The sequence below is a fragment of the Moschus berezovskii genome, chromosome 23, assembly GCF_049115385.1.
Source record: "Moschus berezovskii isolate FMDL1 chromosome 23, NW_MosBer_1.0, whole genome shotgun sequence".
NCBI lineage: Eukaryota > Metazoa > Chordata > Mammalia > Artiodactyla > Moschidae > Moschus > Moschus berezovskii.
This window is the reverse complement of record NC_142482.1, coordinates 41821250-41836281: the sequence shown is the minus strand read 5'-3', so window position 1 is coordinate 41836281 and position 15032 is coordinate 41821250. Positions and strand designations below refer to the sequence as shown.

At 44.2% G+C, this 15032-nt stretch overlaps 1 protein-coding gene and 1 pseudogene across 1 annotated transcript; both read left to right on the top strand.

Moving 5' to 3' along the window:
• Window positions 1–5210: 5210 nt before the first annotated feature.
• Window positions 5211–9513, top strand: LOC148774178 (BOLA class I histocompatibility antigen, alpha chain BL3-6-like; annotated as a pseudogene).
• A 4574-nt stretch (window positions 9514–14087) lies between these two features.
• On the top strand, window positions 14088–15032 carry LOC129550930 (olfactory receptor 2B8-like). The gene has a single exon (XM_088831476.1). It carries the CDS (start codon window positions 14088–14090, stop codon window positions 15030–15032), a length of 945 nt encoding a protein of 314 aa, XP_088687602.1.

Genomic DNA, 15032 nt, shown 5'->3' with positions numbered 1-15032 from the left:
GCCTGGCTTGGAGAATTTTGAGCATGATTTTACTAGCGTGTGAGATGAGTGCAATTGTGCGGTAGTTTGAGCATTCTTTGGCATTGCCTTTCTTTGGGATTGGAATGAAGACTGACCTCTTCCAGTCCTGTGGCCAGCACTGAGTTTTCCAAATCTGCTGGCATATTGAGTGCAGCACTTTCACAGCATCATCTTTCAAGACTTGAAATAGCTCAACTGGAATTCCATCACCTCCACTAGCTTTGTTCGTAGTGATGCTTTCTAAGGCCCACTTGACTTCACATTCCAAGATGTCTGGCTCTAGGTCAGTGATCACGTTATCGTGATTATCTTGGTCGTGAAGATCATTTTTGTACCGTTCTTCTGTGTATTCCTGCCACCTCTTCTTAATATCTTCTGCTTCTGTTAGGTCCATACCATTTCTGTCCTTTATCGAGCCCATCTTTGCATGAAATGTTCCCTTGGAATCTCTAATTTTCTTGAAGAGGTCTCTTGTTTTTCCTATTCTGTTGTTTTCCTCTATTTCTTTGCATTGATCACTGAGGAAGTCTTTCTTATCTCTCCTTGCTATTATTTGGAACTCGGCATTCAGATGCTTATATCTTTCCTTTTCTCCTTTACTTTTCGCCTCTCTTCTTTTCACAGTTATTTGTAAGGCCTCCTCAGACAGCCATTTCGCTCTTCTGCATTTCTTTTCCATGGGGATGGTCTTGGTCCCTGTCTCCTGTACAATGTCACGAACCTCCGTCCAGAGTTCATCAGGCACTCTATCAATCAGATCTCGTCCCTTAAATCTATTTCTCACTTCCACTGTATAATCATAAGGGATTTGATTGAGGTCATATCTGAATGGTCTAGTGGTTTTCCCTACTTTCTTCAATTTAAGTCTGAATTTGGCAATAAGGAGCTCATGATCTGAGCCACAGTCAGCTCCTGGTCTTGTTTTCGCTAACTGTATACAGCTTCTCCATCTTTGGCTGCAAAGAATATAATCAATCTGATTTTGGTGTTGACCATCTGGTGATGTCCATGTGTAGAGTCTTCTCTTGTGTTGTTGGAAGAGGGTGTTTGCTATGACCAGTGCATTCTCTTGACAAAACTCTATTAGCCTTTGCCCTGCTTCATTTCGTGCTCCAAGGCCAAATTTGCCAGTTACTCCAGATGTTTCTTGACTTCCTACTTTTGCATTCCAGTCCCCTAGAATGAAAAGGACATCTTTTTGGGGTGTTAGTTCTAAAAGGTCTTGTAGGTCTTCATAGAACCGATTAACTTCGGCTTCTTCAGCATTACTGGTTGGGGCATAGGCTTGGATTACTGTAATATTGAAAGGTTTGCTTTGGAAACGAACAGAAATCATTCTGTCATTTTTAAGATTGCATCCAAGTCCTGCATTTCGGACTCTTTTGTTGACCATGATGGCTACTCCATTTCTTCTAAGGGATTCCTGCCCACAGTAGTAGATATAATGGTCATCCGAGTTAAATTCACCCATTCCAGTCCATTTTAATTCACTGATTCCTAGAATGTCGACGTTCACTCTTGCCATCTCCCGTTTGACCACTTCCAATTTGCCTTGATTCATGGACCTAACATTCCAGGTTCCTATGCAATATTGCTCTTTACAGCACCGGACCTTGCTTCTATCACTGGTCACATCCACAGCTGGGTATTGGTTTTGCTTTTGGTCCATCCCTTTATTCCTTCTAGAGTTATTTCTCCACTGAGCTCCAGTAGCATACTGGGCAACTACCGACCTGGGGAATTCCTCCTTCAGTATCCTATCATTTTGCCCTTTGCTACTGTTCATGGGGTTCTCAAGGCAAGTACACTGAAGTGGTTTGCCATTCCCTTCTCCAGTGGACCACATTCGGCTGTGGTCCATGTGATCAGATCGACTAGTTTCCTGTGATTATGATTTCAGTGTGTCTGCCCTCTGATGCCCCCTAGCAATACCTACCGTCTTATTTGGGTTTCTCTTACCTTGGTCGTGGAAAATCTCTTCACAGCCGCTCCAGCAAAGTGCAGCCGCTGTACCTTACCTTGGACGAGGGGTATCTCCTCAAGGCCGCCCCTCCTGACCTTAAACGCGGAGTAGCTCCTCTCCGCCCTCCTGCGCCCGCTGCAGCCACCGCCTGTTGGACTTGGGGTAGCTCCTCTCAGCCGCCGGCCCTGACCTCAGGCGTGGGGTAGCTCCTCACGGCCGCACCTCTTTGCGTGGTTCGTTGCTCCGGGGCCGGCGTCTCTAGCGTCGCGTCATATATCCATCTGAGACATAATGAATGCACTACAATAGGATGAAATGTCTAGGAACAAAATGTTGGCTTCCATAAGGAACAGTTAAGTTCTTAAAGTTGGTGATTTTCTATAGGAATTTCTGTTTCTTTTACCAACTGACATGTACCTTACTCAATGTAAGCTTTAAAGAACACTTGCAACTGAAAACAAGCTAACTTTCAGTTCCTAAAGTACCACAGAGATCGAGTTCCAGTCCTCTCAGTTTTATTCACCTTATGTGAGTGGCCTAAAATGGTTCAGAGATACAAGAGGATCAAATGAGCAGCCCCGGTGTGGTGAATGGAGCATGGACTCTGGAATCAGGTGGACACGCATTTGTGACCCTGCTCTCTGTCTTCTGAGTGGCAACTTACTTGAATTTCTTAAGTTCTCTAAACTTTAATTTTTCTCATTTCTGAAACCGAGCTTACAATCATTGTGTTCTTAGCTGATAACGTGTGTATTTTTATGTATCAATGCATGACAAATCAGTTCAAATTTTAGTGATAAAACAGCCATAGTTGTAAACTAGCTCTTGTCAATGTTGTTGGTCAGGAATTTGAAAGCAACTGAGCTGGGCTATTGTCACTTGTGGTCTCTCACAAGGTTGCAGTCAGTTGGTGGCTAGAACTGGGGTCACTTTGACGGCTTCCCCATTCCCATGTCTGGTTCCAGGGATTGGGAGACAAACATCAGGGGCTGGGGCAGCTGGGACTCCCCAGGTATCTCCCCTGTCCCCAAGGGACCTCCCCACCTGGCCTTCCTGAAGGACCCCTGCAAGGTCACTGAGGGATCAGGACACCTAAGGCACATGTTCTGAGACAAGCAGACAGGTACAGCTGTATCACTTCTACTAGTCTGACCCTGAGAGTCACACCTCATCACTTCCACTGGCTTCTATTCACTATAAGTGAGTTGCTGCTGCTGCTGCTGCTAAGTCACTTCAGTCGTGTCCGATTCTGTGTTACCCCATAGATGGAAGCCCACCAGGCTCCCCCATCCCTGGAATTCTCCAGGCAAGAACACTGGAGTGGGTTGCCATTTCCTTCTCCAATGTGTGAAAGGGAAAAGGGAAAGTGAAGTCGCTCAGTCGTGTCCAACCCTTAGCGACCCCACAGACTGCAGCCCACCAGGCTCCTCCATCCATAGGATTTTCTAGGCAATAGTACTGGAGTGGCTTGCCATTGCCTTCTCCGGAGTTGCTGCTACCAGCCCATAATCACTGGGAGAAGAATTAGACCCTTCCTCCTTTTGAACAAGTGTCAAAAATTATGGATGTGCTTCAAAAGCACTGCACTATGTAAAATGCATGGTGGCAATTATTATTATTATTTTCAATTGAGATGTAGTCATTTTGCAATAGGTATTGCATTAGTTTTGAGTGTATAGCATAATGACTCTTTTTTCCCCTATAGATTACATTACCTTGTGGGTTGTTGCAAGATGTTAAATGTGGTTCCCTGTCAAAGGTCTGGAAGACTTCCAAAGACACAAGAGCAAAGTCACCAGTACTTGGGTATGTGTGTCTATTTTGACAAGGCAATTAAAGATGGTATAACTTCTTCAGAGCTATGTGCCACCAGTTTTACTCACCAAAAGCAAAGTGGAGTGTTTAGAGTAATCTTTAACAGGAATGTGCATTTTATGTGATACTGAAAATAAGGACCTTTCGAGACTGTGCACTAAATGATATTATTGTCTTATTTTCTCTGAGAGAGGGAAATGACTTATAGATGAAGCAAGAGAAGCAGGGTATTCCATGTATCCACTGTATCCTAACACATGCCTGTCCACAAAAATGCCATTTGTCCACATATACTGAAGGCAATGACAGTAGAGTGATCCTAAAAATTATACTAGTAATACTGCTTAATATTTGCATCCTACAGATAATCTCACAGTATGATGTTAATTGAGGTTCACTAGAGAAGGAAACGGTAACCCACTCCAGTATTCTTGCCTGGAGAATCCCATGGACGGAGAAGCCTGGTAGGCTACAGTCCACGGGGTCGCAAAGAGTCGGACACGACTGAGCGACGGAACGGAACGGAACGGAACGGATAATTTAATATTAAATTCATAGAAGCTATGTTATCAAAAGTCGTATACTGAACAAGTTGAAGTACACTCTAAATATGGGTATTTTAAATCCATGTTCTAAAGGAGATCAATCCTGGGTGTTCATTGGAAGGACTGATGCTAAAGCTGAAACTCCAATACTTTGGCCACCTCATGCGACGAGTTGACTCACTGGAAAAGACTCTCACGCTGGGAAAGGTTGGGGGCGGGAGTAGAAGGGGACGACCGAGAATGAGATGGCTGGATGGCATCACCGACTCTGTGGACATGAGTTTGAGTGAACTCCGGGAGTTGGTGATGGACAGGGAGGCCTGGCGTGCTGTGATTCATGGGGTCGCGGAGAGTCGGACATGACTGAGCAACTGAACTGAACTGAACTGAACTGAAATCCATGTTCACTGTTGCGTTTACCTGCTCCACTGGTTATAAGTCTTTGTGCCTCGAAGGCTGCTCACATAATAGTATTTTATTAAATCAGATGAAGCACCTCATGCGACAAGTTGACTCACTTGCAAAGACTCTGATGCTGGGAGGGATTGGGGGCGGGAGGAGAAGGGGACGACAGAGAATGAGGTGGCTAGATGGCATCACGACTCGATGGACATGAGTTTGAGTGGACTCTGGGAGTTGGTGATGGACAGGGAGGCCTGGCGTGCTGTGATTCATGGGGTCGCAGTCAGACACGACTGAGCGACTGAACTGAACTGAACTGAACCTCATTTTCAGTTCCTGCCTTTAATACAGTACTGGGCATTGACACCTCAGTAGGTAGACTAAGGATACAGGTTGCATGCAGTGAGTACATAAGTTGACTCTATCAGCACTGGAATATCCTTAAGTTTTCCTTAAGCAAGAAGATGCTTTCTCTTGATAACATCAAATACCTTCACACAATACTGAAGATCGGCATTGTGCCTAGCTGGTAGGATGACATAGAAAGGAAATTTCAAACTCTCAGGATTCCTTCTGAATATAATGTTTGGCTCTATGATGGAAACCTCATTATGAAAGCATGAGATTAGTATGAAACTGCAGTAAAACTGGTCTGGTGAAAATGGTTTACCTGGCTGAAGTCTCTGGGGAATGTTTGTCCTCTACCGTTAATTAGCTGATGTTGCCTAGCTGCCCAGAAATGACAATCCTCAGGGAAAATGAATATCAAGGAGAATGTAAGAGAAAACTTAATCTGCCTCTTTAATAACTTCTCATAAATGACAGAGCTCAGATAATTCCCTAAACTTCCCAGTTGTCTTAGTTCTCCTCTTTTAATAGCTTAGATATTTTACTAAACACGTAAGACTTTTTTATACAATTGCAAAAGTATATATATATATTCTCCATATGTAAATAAGAAGTCATTCAGTTATTTAATTTTAAATGCAAATTAATTTGTATCTAATATTCATAAACAACTTTTAGGGATCACAGAGTTACCAATACAGTTCAGTTCAGTTCAGTCACTCAGTCGTGTCTGACTCCTTAGGACCCCATGAACCGCAGTAAGCCAGGTCTCCCTGTCCATCACCAACTCGTGGATCTTACCCGAACTCATGTCCATTGAGTCGAAGATGACATCCAGCTATGTCATCCTCTGTCATCCCCTTCTCCTCCTGCCACAATCTTTCGCAAAATCAGGGTCTTTTCAAATGAGTCAGCTGTTTGCATCACGTGGCCAAAATATTGGAACGTCAATATCAGTCCTTCCAATGAATACCCAGGACTGATATCCTTTAGGAAGGACTGGTTGGATCTCCTTGCAGTCCAGGGACTCTGAAGAGTCTTCTCCAACACAACAGTTCAAAAACATCAATTCTTCTGCGCTCAACTGCCTTCATAGTCCAACTCTCAAATCCATACACGACTACTGGAAAAACCATAGCCTTGACTAGACTATGTACCTTTGTTGACACAGTAATGTCTCTGCTTTTTAATATGCTGTCTAGGCTGGTCGTAATTTTCCTTCCAAGGAGTAAGCATCTTTTTAACCAATTAGGCAGTGTCTACCTAATCTTTAAGGTAAATATATCAAAGGTCCACCTCTTGAGAAACCTGTATGCAGGTCAGGAAGCAATAGTTAGAACTGGACATGGAACAACAGACTGGTTCCAAATAGGAAAAGGAGTACGTCAAGGCTGTATATTGTCACCATGCTTATTTAAATTATATGCAGAGTACATCATGGGAAATGCTGGGCTGGAAGAAGCACAAGCTGGAATCAAGATTGCCGGGAGAAATATCAATAACCTCAGATATGCAGATGACACCACCCGTATGGCAGAAAGTGAAGAAGAACTAAAGAGTCTCTTGATGAAAGTGAATGAGAAGAGGGGAAATGTTGGCTTAAAGCTCAACATTCAGAAAACTAAGATCATGGCATCCGGTTCCATCACTTCATGGCAAATAGATGGGGAAACAGTGGAAACAGTGGCTGACTTTCTTTTGTTGGGCTCCAAAATCACTGCAGATGGTGATAGCAGCCATGAAATTAAAATACACTTACTCCTTGGAATTAAAGTTTTGACCAATCTAGACAGCATATTAAAAAGGAGAGACATTACTTTGTCAACAAAGGTCCGTCTAGTCAAGGGTATGGTTTTTCCAGTGGTCCTGTATGGATGTGAGAGTTGGAGACATGGGCCTCCAAAACATACGTCTGAGAGTCAATGCAGTTTGTGTCCATGAAATCCATGAGGCTACAATGAACTGAGAAGCAGGCTCACCCAGACTCACTGAGGCTCTCTCTCCAGGGAACAGCACACAGACACAGACTGAAACCTCCAGCTTGTCCCTGAAAGAAGCCTATTCCCTTATCTTAAAAGCTAAGACCTCTAACACACATCTAGGGGTCAACTGCAATCCTCACCAAGCACCTGAGAAGCCAACAGGTACCATCATCGTGCTCTCCCTCTGTCACACCCCAGGTGTCTCTGTGAAAAGAATTTGTGCACTCGTATGGCCACCCAGATTTTGGGGCTGCTGCCAGAGGGCACACTCCTTGATCACCTGGTCAGTGGCTTGCATTTCTGGGTCCAACAGGACAGTAGCATAAAAGGAACAGCCTGTAACTCACTACCTGCACCTGCCCACCCAGGGCTCAATGTGGAGGGAACATATGGAAACACCCATCTCCCCATCTTCTCCTGAAAGAGGTATCAGTTCAGTTCAGTTCAGTCACTCAGTCCTGTCTGATCTTTGCAACCCCATGAATCACAGCACGCCAAGCCTCCTTGTCCCTCACCAACCAACTCCCAGAGTTCAAACTCATGTCCGAGTCGCTGATGCTATCCAGCCATCTCATTCTCTGTCATCCCCTTCTCCTCCCGCCCCCGATTCCTCCCAACATCAGAGTCTTTTCCAGTGAGTCAACGCTTCGCATGAGGTGGCCAAAGTATTGGAGTGTCAGCTTTAGCATCAGTCCTTCCAATGAACACCCAGGATTGAGCTCCTTTAGAATGGACTGGCTGGATCTCCTTGCAGTCCAAGGGACTCTCAAGAGTCTTCCCCAGCACCACACTTCAAAAGCATCAAATTTTTGGCGATCAGCTTTCTTCACAGTCCAACTCTCACATCCATCCGTGACCATGGGAAAAACCATAGCCTTGACTAGATGGACCTTGGTTGGCAATGTAATGTCTCTGCTTTTTAATATACTATCTAGGTTGGTCATAACTTTCCTTCCAAGGAGTAAGTGTCTTTTAATTTCATGGCTGCAGTCAGCATATGCAGTGATTTTGGAGCCCAAAAAAATAAAGTCTGACACTGTTTCCACTGTTTCCCATCTATTTCCCATGAAGTGATGGGATAATTGCATATTTGATAAGTTATTGCCTCGGGTTCTGTCAGATTGCCTACGATGGCAAATATTACCTTGCCCTGAAAGAGGACCTGCACTCCTGGACCACAGTGGACACAGCAGCTCAGATCTCCAAGCTCAAACTTGAGCAGGGAGGTGTTGCAGGTCACAGTAGGAATGACCTGCAGGGGGACTGCGGAGATTGGCTACCCAGACACCAAGAGAATGGGAAGGACACACTGTTGCACACAGGTACAAGGGGCACGGGGCTTCCCTGATCCCCCCTCAGGCTGGACCTGGATTCCCACAAGGAGAAGAAAGTGGGGACCCTGGGGAAACAGTGCCCCAGCATCCTGTCGGCAGAGGGAGGAATCCGCCCAGGTTTTCATATTCCATACAAGAGAGTGACTCCCCAGGGGCTCCACTTCTCTGAAGGACAATTAAGGAATCCAGTCTCTTTGAGGAAGGAGCAGTAAACCATCCCTGATATAAATGGTCGGCGGTGCTCCTTCTCCCTGGGTGCCATCTTGTGACCCATGACTGTCTCTCAGGGCCAGTTCTCACCCTAAGGACATGTTTGGAGGCCTGACTCCAGCTTTTCTGGGTCATTCGGTCTCCATCCAAGTCAGGACCATTACTCTGTATTCTCTCCCTTACATGGTGCCTCCTACCTTGGCTCTCACCCTGACTCCGGAACTTTCCAAGGACTCGGGAACATGCCCAGGCCTCCAAGACCAGGTTGGTGTTTGGTGTTTGTGCTGCTTCTTTCCAAACCCACTGTCCTATTTATTCTCAGGATGGTCACAGGATGCTGCTTCAGGGACCCATAGAGGTAACACTAAATGGGAATTTTCTGATTCATCCTCCACAGACCCTCCAAAGACACATGTGACCCATCACCCCATCTCTGACCATGAGGTCCCCCTGAGATGCTGGGCCCTGGGCTTCTACCCTGAGGAGATCTCAGTGACCTGGCAGCATGACATGGAGGACCAGACCCAGGACATGGAGCTTGTAAACCTGGGCCTTCAGTGAATGGAATCTTCCAGAAGTGGGTCCCTAGTGGTCCCTTCTGGAGAGGAGCAGAGATACAGGTGCCATGTGCAGCACAAGCGGCTTCAGGAGACTCTCACTCTGAGATGGGGTCAGGAGGAGGCTGGGGTGGTGCTTCTTCTCAGATAAAGCTGGAGCCTTTCTGGACCCCTTCAGCAAGGTCAGGACTCAAACCTGAAGTCTGGGCCCCTTCTCTTTCTTCCACAGTATCTCCTCAGCCCTCCGTCCTCAACACAGACATCATTGTTGGTCTGGTTCTACTCATGGTCATTGGAGTTGTGGTAACAGGAGAGTTGGACTATAAAGAAAGCTGAGCACCAAAGAATTGATGCTTTTGAGCTGTGGTGTTGAGAAGACTCATAAGACTCCCTTGGACTACAAGGAGATCCAACCAGTCTAATAAAGGACATCAGCCCTGAATATTCACTGGAAGATCTGATGCTAAAGCTGAAACTCCAATACTTTGGCCACCTCATGTAACAACTGATTCATTTAAAAAGACCCTGATGCTGGGAAAGATTGAAGGCAGGAGGAGAAGGGGATGACAGAGGATGAGATGGTTGGATGGCATCACCGACTCAACGGGCATGTATTTGAGTGAACTTCAGGCATTGGCAATGCACAGGGAGGCCCGGCATGCTGCAGTCCCTGAGGTCACAAAGAGTTGGACATGATTCAGCAACTGAACTGAATTGAACCGAATCTTTGATATTTGTTGTCTCAGGGCCTGTTGGGGGAAGGATTTTCTAATACCCTTCCCGAAAGCCTATTAACAACTTCCACATCTTATAATTCCCTGAAGATCCTGGAGAATTGTCTGTCAGGGACGTTATCCCCAGGGTTGATACTGGGAAACCCACATGGGGACAAATACTATTACTGGAGTTGAGAAAGACTGGGTTCCCAGAGGCTACAAAGAAGCTGTAAATTTCAATGTAAGGAAGTCCTGTGGTCACTCAGGTTCTGAAAAGCCAGACATACACTCCACAAGAATATTTCCATTTCTCATCCTTTTACATCTGGAGGCAAAAGCAACATTTTCTCTTCTCTATTTTTCCCATTACGCTGGAGGCTGACTTGGAAGCCAAACGCTCTTCCCAGAAGATATTTGCATCCTGATATGAGCATCTGGTAAGTACGATGACCTTTACCTGGTCAAAGCCGTTAAGAAATGAATCAAACTTGAAGATGAGCATTGTGTGACTTTCTTTTTCTCAAATCTACTTTTTTCTTCTCTCTCTGCAGGCAGGTTTCCTTTGTTATTCAGTCCACACAGCATGAAGTGGTAATAGCTTAAATTCTAAATTTTCATATGTCCTCTGCCCAAGAGCAAACCATACTTCACCTGGCCATCCCCCAACACCCTTCAAAGACCCCTGAGTGAAAGGGCAGAGTCTTTGATGAAAGGTGGAGATAATCACAGGGACCACTTTCTCTTGGACATTTCTCTTTAAGGAGAAGAGAAAGATCTACACACTAGAGGTAGCTAGTGTAAGGTAGAGAGGCCTTCTACATTTTAAGTGCAAAGTGGTGAAAGCCATTGGCATTGTGGGACCCGGAAATCTCAGGGCTGCATCAACATTAGTCACATTGGCAGCTCCGAGAGCACTGGTGCCCGACAAAGCATCCTTTTTGTCAAAGCAGGCACTGGAAGAACAGTAGTGATGAGAGACTTAGATCAGAAGGGGAAGAAAATAGAGGGTTCTGCTCACCAGGGAGAGGGAACAGAGTTCACTTGAGAACTTTCTGGGGACTCTAGATAGAAACGGTAGCAAATAATAAAAACAGAGATTTCTGTTTTGCCAGCCAGACATAGAGTTAACGGAAAGTACAGAGAAGAAACCTCACAAGAAGGACTTTTAATAATTTTCTTCCTTCTGCTTCTTGCAAAGCTCAGAGCCTGCCTTCCCCTCTAGGTATGCCCACTTGATATTCCGTGGTGAAATGCTAAAGTCTCCACAGATGTCAGAGAAGACTTTTTCAGCAAGCATTTCTGAATGTCCCCCTAGGTGGCAAGAGCAATGCCTAGTGATATGATACAGCTCTAGCCTATGTTTCCTGAAACTGTATCAGCCCATAGGCCCAAGAGTGATAATAAACAACAGGCTGTTGTTTTATCTATTATTTCAACCCCACCTAGGACTTCCCAGGTGGCTCAATGTTAAAGAATCCACCTGCCAATACAGGAGACACGGGTTCAGTTCCTGGGTCAGAAGATTGTCTGGAGAAGGAAATGGTGAACCCACTCCAGTATTCTTGCCTGGGAAATCCCATGGACAGAGGAGCCTGGTGGGTACAGTCCACAGGGTCACAAAAGAGTCAGACACGACTTAGCGACTAAACACAAAAACAATCCCTGCAGTCTGGGCAAAATGAATTGTTTCTGGCAGTTCCCAGGAAGTTCTTGCATGAGCTCTGTGTTCTCTGGAGTTTAAAGCACCTGTGCCTCTCTCCACTTTGCCTATCTCTGTGTAGAATACCTTTCTCTTCCATTGAGTTTCATTACTCACTCACTGAAAAAATAGCCCAAGAGAGGCCCTCCAGGATCTTTAGCTTCTGCCACCAGACTCTCTATCCCTTTGGCTAAGACACAAGACAGTGGGGCTGGGTGAAGAATCAGTAATAGAACCAGAGATGGTGTTGTCTGGCATCCTCTGGCGTGCATCTCATTCTACCCCAAAATCAGTCTCTCTTCAGAGGCAAATATAAGTCTACGTTTATAAAACTGGATTTCCGTACACAAAAACAAATATGATTTAGTCCGTGGGATCGCCAAAGTATCTTACAAGCACAAAAGGGGCTTGAAACCAAAACAATAAATACATAAATGTTTATATTCAGAGATATTTGCCTATACTGTATTTACATAGCATATATTTTACATATTTATTACACATTTTATACATAATCTCAGGGCTATATAGCCTGGAATAAAAACCACTGTGAAATAAACACTGAGGACACATATTTCTATCTGATATAAGAAAAAACTTTCTAAGTCTTTAACCATATTAATGTATTCATACATTACATGTTGATTCAACTGCATTCAACTGCACGCATTACAACATGTGTTGATGGTTTCCTGTATGTCAGGCACTATTCTACACATATAATGATTTTGTTTTAAAAAGACAAATTTCCTGATCTGTAAATCTGTCATTTTACTGAGGCAGATTAGAAAAGAAATAAGATATATTTTTTAAGAAACAAGAAAAATTCTTGATAGTAATGAGTGATCTGAAGACGAAAAGCAGGGCCATATAATAGACAATATCTTGAGGGGAGTATTAGTTGGGGTGGTCAGAGAATTTCAAAATGAGAAAAACCAGATAGACATTGAACATTCGGATATTAATATGTCGGGAAATTCTAAGGATGAGAGGGTTTCCCTCGTGGCTCAGGGAATAAGTATCCCCCGGTCAATGAAGAAGACACGGGTTCGATTGTGATCCAGGAAGATCCCACATGCCTCAGAGCAACAAAGCTCATGCACCATAACTCCTGAGCCTGTGCTCTAGAGCCCGGGAACCACAACTATGGAGCCATGCATCGCAATTAATGAAGACTGCAGCCCCAGACGCCATGCTCCACAAAAAGAGAAACCTGCGCACCGCAAATGGAGAAAGCCCCCACACATCAATGAAGACCCAGCACAGCCAAAAATAATTGAAATGAATAAATTTTTTATAAAATTCTAAAGATGGGAAATTGAGCATAGCAAGAGAAAATACTGGAAAGGTAAGAAAAGGATTATGAAGGCTCTCGTATGCCATAATGAGGAATTTGGAATTTGAGTTGAAGGCAATTGAAAACCCCTGGAAGTTTTCCAGAAGGGAAGTGAGGCAATTCTTTTCGGAAGGCTAATTCTTTTGGCAATATGCAAGAAGACTTTAACTCCTAAATTCAGTTTCTAAAACCCTGCTTCATAGTTTGTGTGTGGTGTATCTGTGTATGAGAGAGATATATATACAGACAGACAGAGGTTGATTTCTAAAACAAGACCAGATGATTTAAGAGGATGATTAATGTGAGGTCTGAATTTATAGGAAGTGCACACAAAAAGTTGAAAAAGAGTATTTGCTCTATCATATTAAGGAATTTTAAAACACATAAAGAAGGAAAACAAAAACTCATGATGCTTTGCTGAGTTTTCACTGAAAGGGGTAACAGTGAGAGTTTCTTAGGCTTAGTCCCTCTGGAACATACACTATGGATACAGTGAATTCTAAATCACTTCCAGTAAATGTTTTCCAATCAATAGACATGATTACAGACTCCATGACTTCACTTATTAAAATATGTATCTCCCATTTGAATAAAATTGTTAATAGTAAATTTTATTGTCTGCGCATCTTCAGAAAGAAATATTTTTCTCTACACAAAGCAGAAGCAAGAAAGCCAGTTTAAATATTTCAATCATCCAGGGAAGGACTAAGGCAGTACATATTTTTAACTTATTTTGAAAATCTAGATTTAATTTTTGAGAAGCTTTTGAGTTATCTTTGAAGTTCATACATTATAAAGACAGTATCCCAGCAGTTAAGAACTCATATTTTAGAGTCTGTTGGAAGCATGCCTCTGTGATTTATTAAGTACATCACTCTGATAAAATCACTACACCTCTTTAACCCTCAATTCCTTCACATATTTAGCAGAAATCATGGTAATGCCAAACTCACAGAGTTGTGACGAATTGTATAGAAAATGCTTAGGTCAGGGCCTGAAACACAGAAGATACTCTTACATAGTAACTCTCTAGCACCTTGAGAAACTGTGAAAACACCTCAAGCTTCCTTATAAACTCTCCTTACTCAGGGGGAAAAGACGTGGATTAAACAAGCAGCTTACAAGTAAGGAGTTCTCTTAATTCCATAAGCAGAGTGCAATGGAAAGAGCTAACGACAGTGCCTTCTCTGGATTCATTCTCCTGGGCTTCTCCAACCAGCCCCAGCTGGAAACGGCTCTCTTTGTGGTCATCCTGATCATCTACTTCTTGAACTGTTTGGGCAATGGCACCTTTATACTTCTGTCAACGACGGATCCTCACCTCCACACCCCTATGTACTTCTTCCTCTCCAACCTCTCTTTTATGAATCTTTGTTTAACTACTTGCACTGTCCCTCAGACCCTGGCCAACTTTAAGGGGAAGCACAAGACCATCACCTATGGCGGCTGTGTGACCCAGCTCTTCATTGCCTTGGGACTTGGGGGAGTAGAGTGTGTCCTCCTGTCGGTCATGGCCTATGACCAGTATGTAGCCATGTGCCGTCCCCTCCACTACATGGTGATCGTGCATCCCCAGCTTTGCTTGCAGCTGGTTGTAACTGCTTGGCTTACAGACTTCGGCAATTCTGTAGTCCAGACAGCACTGACCATGACTCTTCCCCTCTGTGGTAAAAACCAAGTGGACCATTTCTTCTGTGAAGTTCCAGTGATGCTGAAACTGGCCTGCACAAACACCTCCCTCAATGAGGCTGAACTCTTTGCTGTCACTGTGTTCTTCTTGGTTGTCCCCCTGTCACTCATCTTAGTATCCTATGATCACATTACCCATGCAGTCCTGAAGATAAAGTCTGCCCGAGGGAGACAGAAGGCTTTTGGAACCTGTGGTTCTCACCTAACGGTAGTCATTATTTTCTTTGGGACACTCATCTCCATGTACCTTCAGCCTCCTTCCAGCTATTCACAGGATGTGAACAAAAGCATTGCACTGTTCTATACTCTGGTGACTCCCCTGCTTAATCCCCTGATTTACACTTTGAGAAACAAGGAAGTCAAAGGGGCACTAAGGAGACAAATGAGGAGAATCTTAGACGTGAGACAGAGTTAA